Below are 12,791 nucleotides of genomic sequence, written 5' to 3'. Positions count from 1 at the left end.
CCCCCCCGACTCTTCGCCCCGATTGAAACACTCGTCTCCTTTTCTGAGCTTTGTATCTCTTGCGATTTCTGAATAAATCTTGGATTTTTTTAAGCCAGTGTGGTTCTTCTTCGTTAGAGAGAGATAAGCAGAGTTTGAAGGATGGAAAGGTTGTAACTTTCGCAAAAATAATGACGACGAGGCCGCCCGAGGAATATTTTGCAGCCTGTAGTCTATGGTTTTTGGATATACCGTTTTTAGATATAAATAGCGCGCAAATGACGTTTGTGTTATTTGACAATATGGATTTCCTCTTTAATTTGCGTGTGTATTGATTGCAGTGCGATTTCTCCTCACGAAGTTATTCGACGTTAAAGAAAACAGCTTCACTTGACAATTCAAATTCATTTTATAGTCATCATTTTTGCCGAACTTACAGCGCTTTGGATTTTGCTTATTTTTCATAAATAAAAAAGTGATTCTTTGATTTCCGTTCATAACATTAAAGTCTCTTTAATGTGCTATTAAGTCGTTCTATTTCTAAATAATTTACTGAAAGAAAAAGATGCTATATTCAAGTAAATATTTACTAAGGAATATTGGAATAATTATTTTACTAGTATTAAGTAAATATTGTTTGAATGTGGAAAAAAGTGCTACATTTAACACGTTCATTGCCAATCACGCGATATCGCGTGATGCGAGTTCGCACTAAACGGCCGATCACGCGTTATCGCGTAATAGATATTTAGAGTACATAAATCCTATGTACATAATAATAAAAGCATATAAATAATATATTAACTTATTTTGAGCACAATAAAAACTAAATAAAAAAATACGAAATTCCAATTTTCAGCTTGGCAATGAACGTGTTAAGTAATATTTATTTTATCAAAGTAAAATAATTACTCCAATATTACTGAAAAAATACTTATTTCAACATAACACTTTCCTTTCAGTATATCGTCTTCTGTGATACGCTGCGTTGTGCGCGTCGCAAAACTTAAAAATAAAACAAATTTTCTTACTATCGAGTTATACAAATTGAAAATTAAATAACGTTTAACCAGTCGTTGAATCGTATTGTTTGAGAATAAGATTTTTGATTCGCAAAACTTGGAAGGGCGTCGTACTGTGTGTAGGTGAGAAACGGTTAACTTGTTGAGCTGCAAAATTAAACAAAATAATAGATTCTCTGATCTATTGTTGAATCATATTAAATGCTTGATTTTTCGTTAAAGACAATAGCGATTCGTAACCGGGACTTTGTAATTACATTTAGAATAATAACCTATCGGCCCGCTTTTTATTACTTGATCCGTTCTGCGAGACAGGTAAGAAATTGGCTAGCGGAACGCCTAGCGCCACTTAGCGGTGTCTCGCGGAAGCTTGTTAGGTTTGTGTCTCTTCTAAATTTAGTTCGAGTCTCGGCTAAAATACCCTTTACGATTATTGACCCGTTATTTATTAATTCGAAAATCTCCGATATGAGTCGCCACTGTTCTTAACGAAGAATCCGTAGTACGAATCAACAACAAGTCAGGCATATTTCATATTTATATATTTTATAGTTCAATGAATTAAATCTTTTTACTCTTAAGTACTACTACTTAATGACGGTTTATGCGTTTTCCTTATTTTCACGTTCTTCGATTCAACAGCAGGTCAGATCTTTTTATTCTCAAGTAGTACGACTTTGGTTAAACGCGTCTTACGCTGTTCTATCTTACTTCAACATGTAATACGAAATAAAGGTAGAACGTCGTTTTCAGCACGAAAGCGTATAAGACGAATTTAACCCTTATGGCTGTCAGAAATTCTACGCCACATAGATAAAAATCGAAAGATATGTAACTTATAAAGATATAACTTCGGTAAAAACAATTATATCAATTCTCCAGCAAATGAGAAATTGAACAAGAGTCTCGAATATCGATTTATCGTCCATATCTAGTTCAGATTTTCGCCACTAGGAATAAGGAGGCAGACCAGCCGCTGGTATTCTACATCGACCAAGGGGTGAGAGGGATTTTCAATAACACTATGTGAGGTTAAGTTAACGTCAGAAAAGTTCGATTATTACATTAATTATGAATTTTCTGGCTAAAAGCGTGAACATAGCAAGAACCTGCATAGCAAGTTCCATTCAAGGTACGTTTGTTGCATGGTGGCGTTGTTTATAAAATCTAATTTATAACTTATAATTTAATCTAACCTAATAACTGAGATCAAATTTTGTAAGTGCAAAACAAGGAAAGAAAAGTAAACGAGAGCCAAGTAAGAAAAGCAAAATAAGAGCATAATAATGTTTATGCGCGATCGAATTTATAAATATACAAATAAGGAATGTAAACACAAATGTTTCGCTCCTCACATTTGAACCCTCTTCAGTTTGCATGAACAATAAGTACAACAATTAAATGTGGTGGGTTTAGTTATATGAATCATAAGAACACTTTAGTACAAAAATTCTAAAATCTAATTGTAATACGCAATATTTTACAGATATAAGTACAACCATATATAGCTCTATTCCTATATTTTATGCAATTATTTTAATATTTTATTCTATTTGAAGAATCTGTTTTGATGTGTTTCAGGTAGTCAATCAAGTCTGACAAAATTCTATGGGAGCAATTATGTTCAAGGTAAATTGTCTTGTTAAGTTGTGCATATTATTTTTAGATAACCTTTCCTAAATAATGCTATTAGAAACTTAATCCAAAATTTGATTCCATAGATTATATATTAATGAATTAAAATTTTGTATTTGACAGGGAGCATATTAAACGCTGCAAGAATATGTATGAATACAACATTGCAAGGTAATACAATTTCTAAATTGTTATAAAAATTAAAGTAGTACTTTCTAATTTATAACTCTTTATTATTCTTAATTGCTTTAAATTATTAGCCAAGAAAGATGCAGATAATTATTTGCAATGAAAAATTATTATAAGATATGTTGAGTAATGATAAATATACAATATTTTAGACATCCTATATGTGAGACGAATAATTTGATGATTTCATTTGTTAAATTAATGTTGAATCATTTGTTGAATTATTTCCTTAAATTCAGGTGTCTTCGAATTATATGAAAAATATGTATTTGTATGTATAATATATAAGCAAAGAGGAAATTTTATGATTTACATGGCGGATATGTGTAACAAGCAAATATTAAAATTTAAGATAAATCTGCGTCGATTTAGTAATCTATTTACGTGAGATCGCGCGAGATGCCAGGTGTATTATTCGCACTTCTGTAACCGAGCTGCTCTTTTCGAGGACCGTCCAGTAGCGTCTCGAGACTCTAAAGGTGTCTCTTGTCAGATACATATCTGCGTTTTTCTCGGGTCCGACTGCGGGATCGAGGGGACAAGCTCCGAAAGGAACCAAATTTCCTATCGTCCTAGCATTCTTTCGTTGCGGAAATACGCGCAGCCTTTACCTCTTTCATAAGCGCGGACGAAGAGCTCGTTTCGAAGTTCGAAAAGAGATCCATCCGGCCACTTCGCAAGAAAGGGCTCGGGCAGCGTAAAGGCGGTGCCCCAATGTGTGACCAATAGCGAAAATCGCTGGGAATTGAGGGGGTGACGTGTCCATTTGCGGTTGTCCAATTGTCACGGGGTAGATCAGCCGTACGAGCACACCGTTTCCGCATTATACCCCTTTTCGCTTTTCTTACGACCCTCACAAAGGGCGCGAGGCACACATGAGGCGCTCGTGAGAACGCAAGCAAGCGTGTTGCCTTATCAGGATCGGGAATTTAGTTAATCCGATAATCTCGCAGAAAACTATATGCGCTGGGTAAATTTGTTTTTATATCTTTAATTTATCTGGTTTGTGATTATGATCGTTTATAACAATCTATTTTTTATGATCGTTTAATGTAGATTATGTTAAAAAACCTTTAGAAAGGAATATATATATATGTTACGAGAAGAAACACGTTTCAAGGTTACGGAATCCTTAGAATCGTGAAAATTCGTACATTGCTCTTCTTGGTCGAAGGATTACAACTGTTCAGATGCTAAACTCAAATCTCGTTAAACGTGATTAAGGCTGTAAATAAAATTAATTTAACGCAATGCATGCCGATTCTACGTTTACTAGGTATCGGATTACATGGGATCGGAAACCACGGGAACTCCTTAAACTTGCATTTTTTCTCGTGAGATCGTAACCATAATAAAGATTTCTTCGAAATTTCGCGGAGGAACGCGAGAAGGCCACAAAAGGCGCAACAGTGATGCCTAAGGTTTTCGCAATGTAATCTTGCGCATTCATCTCTGGAAAAAGGGGTTTGCCTTTCACGCATAATGGATTCTCTCACTGCTGGTCTCTTGCCTTAGTTATGCCTAGAGTTAGGTCGGATTAGCAGCGTCAGACTCTGGACATCTGTCGTATTGACCACTGTGGTCAGTTGAGTCTCGAAACGAACAACAATGGCACAATTTCGTTTGGACGAATCCCATTCTACGTCATAGTAGGGCTAAGAGATGATCGCTGAATTCGGCACGTCACCGTCGGCTCTCTTTTCACTTTTAAGGAATGATCATTCGTAACAAATTTTTTTCCACCGATCACACCGATTAGAAGCGAACTTGGCCTTAAAAATATACCTAAGCGAAAGTTGTAAATTTTTAAATTCTCTTTCCTAAGAAACGACATCTTACGTGTATTAAATGTTACTATCGCTGGAAGTTATTGTCTAATTATATTCATGGTGTGGAAAAAATACAATTAGAAGTTTAAAAAAAAGAATAAATTTGATTAGAGGTTTAACAAGGAAATGTATGATCATATATATTTGCAATTAAATGTCAAATTCAAATCTGTCATATCCCATAAGACTTGAAGTTTTTGAATAGTTCCAGTTTTCTTATTTATCGCAGATGTTAAATAAACCTCTGACACTTTTGATAAGATCGATAAATAGGTCTTCCTTAACCCTACAACTTTTACCTGAAACATTTTTTTTTTAAATTGCATCTTTTACGAGATATTCGACTGTATTCAGATTTGTTTTGTATGTACTCATTCACTTTTGCTTCACTCTGTATATCCGCGAGCTTTTGCTATCTCTCAAGTTGTTTTTATAAGGTATTTTAATTTTTGCCCACTTTCTTACGCAATTGTAAAAAGTGATTGTATAGCCGCTTCTGTTGATCCAGGTATATCACAGATCAGACCATGCTCAATATTGTGGAAACTTCACAAGGCAGGCCCACGTAAGAAAGTTAAACGTAGGAAGAATCCCTTAGATGGCAATCCATTCATGAAAGGCATAGTCTTGAAAACCGTCATTAAGAAGCCTAAAAAACCTAATTCTGCAAATCGAAAATGCGTAATCGTGAGATTATCAAACGGCAAAGAAATGACGGCGTATGTGCCAGGTGAGATTCAGAATTGGTTGCTTGATAAATAAGCGATATTTACGCCCGTCGAATTATCGCGTTAAGACACGCTGAGACAATTCGATGCTGTTTCGCGGACTACATGGCAAAAAAGAACTCAGTTCCTGTAATAGAATAGGGACCGAATAAAAACTTGATGACAAGAAATGAAAACTCGACGACAAGTAATATCTTAGTTATCACGAGTGATAACATTCGTGAGAGCATTCAGCTGCACTAAAACTCGGTTGAGACAACTGAAAACAATTGATTGAGTAAAAAACCTCCTACAGAAACTTTTTGGTTCCTATATTTTTATCTGATTTTTTATCTGATCTCTAAGCAACGGAACACTTAGTTATACTAAATTGTTATTTTTTTCCATCCACACAAGAGTATATTGAATTATTTCAGGAATAGGCCACAATCTGCAAGAACACAACATAGTGCTGTGCAGAGTCGGACGACTGCAAGATACGCCCGGTGTCAAAATTAAATGTGTGCGTGGCAAGTACGATTTACCTCACGTAATTAAGAGCACATAATTCATAACTTAATAAGCTTGAACAGTTCATTAGCTATCGTTATATGTTATGTCTGACTGCGTCAGAAAATTACGTCGAATTTTCTGTAAATAAAACATCTTCTATGGATGAAAAAATCGTTGAATATATCATCATTATCTGGGCTCTTGTTAATTATGCACGAATCGTATGACGAGTGAAACAGCAACAGTTGATTCCCGAAAACCGGAGCGGTATCCTTTTTTATTGATTCTTCTTCGGGAATTTCATATTTTAATTAACAGTTAACTGAAAAGTATCTGGGATTCACACTCATTGCAACAGCGGGAGGTAAACTTTTCCTTCGCAAAATTCGAGAAATCTCACATGATTTTATAATCGAAAAATTAAAAGTATCGTTAAGATCATCGCAATCGATATTTATCTATTTTGCATAACGGGATGACGAGAAGCGGTCGTACGAACGCGATTGAGATTTTCGGGTTCCGACACGATTTCCACGGTTGGATGGAGTCCTGCAAATGCTCGTCCCTTTGACACACTTTACAGGCACCGTGCCGCACCTTCGTTTACCGTTAGGCGAACCACGCGTCCCTTGACACAGGGAATAATGCAGTCCGGTATCGGGATGTCACGACGGAGAAAGGGTCGTGACACACAGCCTCCGTTCTCCGCGGCGTTATTACGGAAGGGTTGTTGGCGCGGACTTTGCGCATCTGCACCCTGCATCTATCCACCCACACGGCCATCGGCTATTGACCATATGACATGCTGACCAACATCTCGGTGTTTTGGGGAGGCTGGCTCTCAACCTGAATCCCCACCTCGGCGGAGACAAAGAAAGAAAGAGGTTCTTGCGTCGTGAACGAATAAAACAGTCGTCGCAACGAACGCATTTGAAATCTCTCCGTGTGCGCTCTTCATCCTCCGATCAGTTTTACAATCGTTTTCGAGAGCTAAGGACGACTTTCCAATCGTGAGTGTGCAGCTTTTTATTTATTTCCTCTATTAAATATAGAAATTATTTAGGAGAAAATTTGCGAACTTCCGCTCGTTCCCTTTCTCGATTTGTATGCAATACATGTTTTCAGTACAGTTGGATATTCTGCATTAGTCGTACTGTGTGAATGAGAACCTATTAGATACGCGTATGGTCGTCCGAAGGGATGACGGTGAAGCTAATCGGCACGAGGCGTGTGTCGGCGTGTTTAATTAAACTTTCATACGTTCGTTCGCTCCGTTTTGCGGAAAGCCGACATCACGACGATTTTTCGACGTTTGCAGTCGACATTGATCTTACGAAGATGATATAATTTTATTGTGATCAATGTGTACGTACAATTTTATTATATATGTTTATTGTGTAAGAAAATCAGTAAAGCACATAACGTGGTTTAAGTTAGCAGGTAAAATATTTAAAGTATAAAAGAGCAGCAGGACCGTTGTCGATCATCGGGACTTTTACGAGTATTCGGTGTCAGATTACTAAGCCGAACGGTAAAGAGTTGAAGTAACATCGTACGACAGTGAGAAACGTTTCCTCGTCACTTATTTGAATTCTTTTGAAAATATAACAGTCGTTTAGACATATAACATTTTGCATGTCCTTTTCTTTCAATTTCTTCTCTTGAAGGCGGAACAGTCGTACCGAAAAGCTCTTTTCGCATATTTCGTTCATTTAAGTCAGCTCTGCACATTGAAACGGAATATTATGTTTTTCTGCTGAGAATGAAAAATGATTTGGATGAATTCAAACGTATCGAAGTTTTCTGGAAAACACCGTAGTTTACAGTTGTTTCTTTGCCACGATTTTCGATGGAAAAGTATAGTGTTCTAGTATTTTAACATCTTAACTGCGGCTATTACATATATGTGACCTCACTCAGCATTTCCATGGAAAGAAATATTTGTAATAATCTATAATCGTAATATCACAAGGTGCGCATAGATAGATTTACGGATTTATGTGCAAGGGGAATGTTCGTCTCTTTAGACAAGGTCTAAGCGAACTCTCGAAATCCGCCCGTCGGAAACTTTTCCGCGACGAATGCGACCGTCAAAGAGTTAAACATTTACGTGCACTTCTCGGTTTTCAAATAGCTGAGGTGCAAATGTCTCTTAAAAATTAAGAAATTTGATCAGATTAGAGAAGTATATTCTGTATCTCGGATATTTGCACGATAATAAAAGGAGAAACTTTTTCAAATTACCCCGAGAGTAATCGTGCATCATCGTGTGATAATGCTCGTTAAATAAGTTTTTAAATTTTAAGGCGGGGGCCCTCCGTCGCGGACGTTATGCTCGCGACATTCCCTAACGTTTCAGCTCAAATCGAGTGTAACTTTTCTGCGGTACACAACGCCCCCGCCTCGCGCGTCGAGCAGATCCATCTTCATCGATCTACAAAGAGTTCCGTCGAGAAATAAAATGCATGAAGTGCGAGGGGCGTGATCGCCAATGCTGTAGAAACGGGATGAGAAAGCGTCTGAGAGAGAAAGAGAGGGGAAGATTTTTTCGAAGGGAGCGAAAGAGACATACGACCCGTGCGGCTACCGGACTCCGGAAGTTAACACTCCCCGAGGTCTGTGTTGGTAATACTTAGTCGGTGGTCCACCGACAAGATAAATTGAGAAATAATTACCACCAGTGTGTCTGTGTATCTGCCCCAAAACGTCTTGACTGCGACAACAGAATTCCTCGCCCTCTCCCTGCCTTTTTTTTGTCGAAGGTCAGGGTGGCTCCTGACGATGAGTTTTACTGAATTCTAACGGGGTTTAAAAGACGCAGATGTTTTCGGACTTCCTACGGCGATCCCGCTGCTAATGACCATATAAAATTGCACTTACGGGTCAACAAACGGAGCGAGAAAGAAAAATGAGTAAAGCTTTAATCAGTTTTCTCATAACATGCGATGTTCCTTTCGTAGAGTTCTCTTCCTCCTGTCGATTGACAGCAAAGAGAGAATTCAATTTCGAGATTCTTTCCCTCGCTATTCTCTCGAATTTCTATGACTCGCTGTTACAAATGTCTGATTTTATAGTTTTCGTGGAAAATTTCTTATTTTTACTTTCTAACGTTGTCGTAGGAGATCGAGGAGGCTGCAAGTTATTCGGGAAAACTGTCATCAGGCGGTTAAAATAATTTCGTAACAACCGACGGAAATGTGAACGGCTCGGTTACGTTAAAAAGGAAAGAACGTCTCAAATTTGCTGGGTTTTTAAAATTGCTGAGTCATTTTTTCCTTTGAATCCATTCAACCGCAATCTGGACTGAAGTCTATTGACACTTCCCGGACGCGAGTTTTCCTTTTTTCCGAAACGACTGAATATGTATTTTTAGGACAAGAAGATACCTGAAATCTGTTCCATAATAGATCAGGACTGATGATGTAACCGCAACGATGCGACGCGATCGAATATAATTACGCAATAGTTTCGTTTCTATTCTAATAATACTAATTAGTAATATGCCGAATTATTTGAGAAAACTGAAAGAAGTATCAGAAACCTCTCAACCCGTTATCTAATTTTTATACGTCGATCTGAGTCTCGTGTTCCTATTTATATTTTTATTCTTCAGTTGGAACGTCCCGATTGTATCGATCGTGATATATTGCTTTCACTACCAATCACCTTTTCATCACTTAGTCGATTACAAAATAGACGAGATAAAGTTTCCGTTAGCTTATTAAATATAGATAAATTATTGAGAAAGCAGTTAGATCACACGAAATGAGTTTTATTAAATACGTACATTTCAAATATATATGATATGTAATGCAGATGTTTGAAAAAGTAATTGAAGAAATTAATTCGATCAACGAATAGCGAATTCTCCTCGAATAATAAGGAAAGTAATATAAACAGGGGGGGGGGGGATAGAGTTTCAGTTTAATGGACTTTTATCGTGAATTTTTATAGCCACTCTTTATCTATTAGCGATTATTACTATCGCTGTTCCGGAGAAAATCAGCGCTGTACCGAGGAAATTCATCGCTCCGCGATTGTTGACATTTACGAATACTTCGACATCGTTTATGTTCGGCTGTTCTGTGATAAGTAAATTGAGAAATTTCGAGAAAAGTGACAGTAAAGGTTCGTTCGATACCGTTACAAAGTACGCTCGCACGCGCGTTGCGAGCAGATGCAAATAGTCGGGCGCATTCATCCGTCACGGGGTCCGATGGCCACGGGGAAATATCGCAAATAACGGGTTGCGACCGTCCACCGGCCACTATAGAAATGTGGGTTATGCAGCCAAAAGAGCAAAAATTTGTATACACGAGAAAGAGGGGGCGACGCGGTGAATTGAACGCCGGGGTGCTTTTCTATGGATGACAAGACGCTTTAATCCGGCTCGGAACGGACGACTAAATTTGGCGTGATCGCGGGACACCGGCATAGGTAACAGCGTCGTATCAGGAATAACTGCTCCTTTGCGCTGACGATCTTCGCTCCCCTCCTCGTATTTCCGTCGCGGTCCTTTCTTAAAATTTAATATCTTCAGCAGAAAGAAGCTGCATCATGGGAAAACGGGAAGATTCGCACGGCCGCTCGCGACGTAGCCGCTCGATATATATGGATCTACGTAATTATAATAATAATTATTATTATCAGTACTTTTTATTATATACGTTGAAAAGATACGTATGCGAGTACAATTTGTGTTAATAAAAATAACGCACACAAAAGAGAAATTGTCAGAGGAAACAACGAATTGTTGTCGACTAACTTCGAAGGGTTTCCTAGGTCTAGAAGATTGGTCGCATATGCGGCAACATTTGTGCATTTTTCTTTCACCGAATCACTAATAACACTTCGAACTCTTTGAATCATTAATAACTTCTTCTAAAACTGTCTTTGAAAGTGACAGTTTTAGAAGGACTAGCCGTGACGAAAACAATTACGGTTACGATATGTAAATTTTCGTTCTTGCCCTTCTTATTTTTTCTTACCTTTCTACCCTTTAGCTTCTCTTTATATTCATACATCACGTTTTCCTTTAAAGAACGGCTGGATTTCTTAAAAGTCGGGAAAAGGGGTCCGGTCAGTGTCAAGAATTGTTACGAATATAAAAGAAAGTGTTGCGTAACGCAACATGAATAGTCGTTGTCGACATTTGTCCTAAATTTCTTGAATGTCCGGAACCGAAATCTATTCTACAAATGTGACCTAAATACTGTGAGTTTCCAAACTTTTCTGCAAATAATGTTCTATATAAATTTCTTACATAATGTTCTATGTACATTTCTTACAGTCCTATATAGGGAATTTGCATAGAAAAAAGAAGTTTTAGACAAAGATTAATGATAACTTATGATTACTAATGATACTTAAGATAATACTTTAAAGAAAAAATCCGTTGCATTAACTTCTTCTTCTTCTTCGATATTTTTGATTATATATTCTTGTGACTCCTCTCAGCTCTTGAGTGATTAATTAGTACTGTTCGAAATATTAATTCTACATTTCGCTCAGAGAAAAACTAATGATTATTATATGTTACCTGACTCAACATCATTTTCAAGATATCGTCATAATGTAATTCCCGATTACACAACAATCGGACAAAATCATATATAGCCAAAGTTATAAACGACGTTTTAAGTGACGATTTTATCACCACGATAACGGCTATTAGAATATTATCTATTATGCTAATAAAGAGTAATATAATGCCTTGATAATGTTGAGGTGTATTAGAGAATATTCGAATTTTAACTTTGGACTTTTCGAACAATTTATTCATGTAATTTCCCGGAATTTAGAAGTTGTAAAATTCTTCGAAGTTTATTTATCGAACTTTTCATGATATATAACATTGTTCAAATAAAAATGACACGGCCAGAAATGCTGAAATGTAAGTATTCGTGCGTAAATATTGGCAATAAACTCCACACTCAAAAGTGCCCGCAGAACATTTTTGGATAATATATATAACAATATAACTACGAATCCATTGATCTATTGATGTAAATATTCGTTACGCATGCATATGCTCCGTATTTTAGTCTGTTTTTTCTATATCGTTCGTACTGTCTTTTTATCGGATTTGATTACGCTAGTGATTAGCAGTAATATAGCGTTACGTCTAACTTATGCGTTGTATTTATTAATTATTCATCTAAAATTCCGAAAACCCCTAACAATGGACATTTAATGGACATGGGGATGCGTTTAGTGGACATGAGGACGCGTCAATGAGAAGCCGACTTTCCCTACCACTGCAACTGAGAACATCCCTTGACCTTTTCTGGAAGGGAGATACTTATAAACGCAGACGTGCTACATTCGGAATTCAGAAGGATTTGGCATTTCTCGAAGTACGCATGTAGAGAAGCATCAAGTGTTAGTTACTTCCTGAAGTGACAGAACGGTGACCGTTTGATTAGTAAAACAAGTGGATGTTTAGTGGATAATTCAGGTGTATATTTTATTAATTATATTAATTATATTAATATATATTAATAAATTCTGCGCGATGTGGACGAATTGATGTCATCACGTTTAATCATACCATTAACACACTAACTGGCACGCTAATTTCCGTAGGTCGTTCCAAAGCTTAATCAAAGCTCGCATAAATTACAGTGAATATACGTATTTTCTGACGTATATTCTATGTATTTGTTAGCGAGTTTTATTCACTGGTTATATATAATTAATTTAAATCGTCATCAAGTGCAATTACGCTTTTGGTGTAGATCAATGAGATGCGGTAAAATTATATTTGTATTAAATTATAAAAGAAATAATAAATAAAGAAATAATAATGTAAGAAGTTTTTATTTCTCGACGCGTCAATATCGGTTTCTATGTCTTCATTGACTTGGTTTCATTATTAATTTTATTAATATATATATATATATATATATATATATATA

General features: G+C 36.7%; 2 protein-coding genes across 3 annotated transcripts in view; both read left to right on the top strand.

Moving 5' to 3' along the window:
• The first annotated feature begins 1,958 nt into the window (after window positions 1-1,958).
• On the top strand, window positions 1,959-6,054 carry LOC106745967 (40S ribosomal protein S12, mitochondrial). Its single transcript, XM_014622044.1, has 5 exons — window positions 1,959-2,133; window positions 2,583-2,630; window positions 2,760-2,807; window positions 5,163-5,384; window positions 5,799-6,054. Exons 1-5 carry the CDS (start codon window positions 2,073-2,075, stop codon window positions 5,927-5,929), a joined length of 510 nt encoding a protein of 169 aa, XP_014477530.1. The 5' UTR covers window positions 1,959-2,072; the 3' UTR covers window positions 5,930-6,054.
• Window positions 6,055-6,836: 782 nt separating this feature from the next.
• LOC106745965 overlaps window positions 6,837-12,791 on the top strand; it is an 8,669-nt gene continuing 2,714 nt past the window's right edge. Inside the window, exons 1-2 of one of the 2 annotated variants that reach the window (XM_014622041.1) lie at window positions 6,837-6,884; window positions 12,089-12,331. The gene's annotated coding sequence lies outside the window, so the exon portion shown is untranslated. Of the gene's footprint in view, window positions 6,885-11,629; window positions 12,332-12,791 lie in introns of those variants that run through there. The other variant, XM_014622040.1, reaches the window with a different exon arrangement.

The sequence above is a fragment of the Dinoponera quadriceps genome, unplaced genomic scaffold, assembly GCF_001313825.1.
Source record: "Dinoponera quadriceps isolate SergipeBrazil2010 unplaced genomic scaffold, ASM131382v1 scaffold1872, whole genome shotgun sequence".
Taxonomy (NCBI): Eukaryota; Metazoa; Arthropoda; class Insecta; order Hymenoptera; family Formicidae; genus Dinoponera; species Dinoponera quadriceps.
The sequence above is the reverse complement of the archived record's forward strand: the minus strand, read 5'-3'. Positions and strand labels throughout refer to the sequence as shown.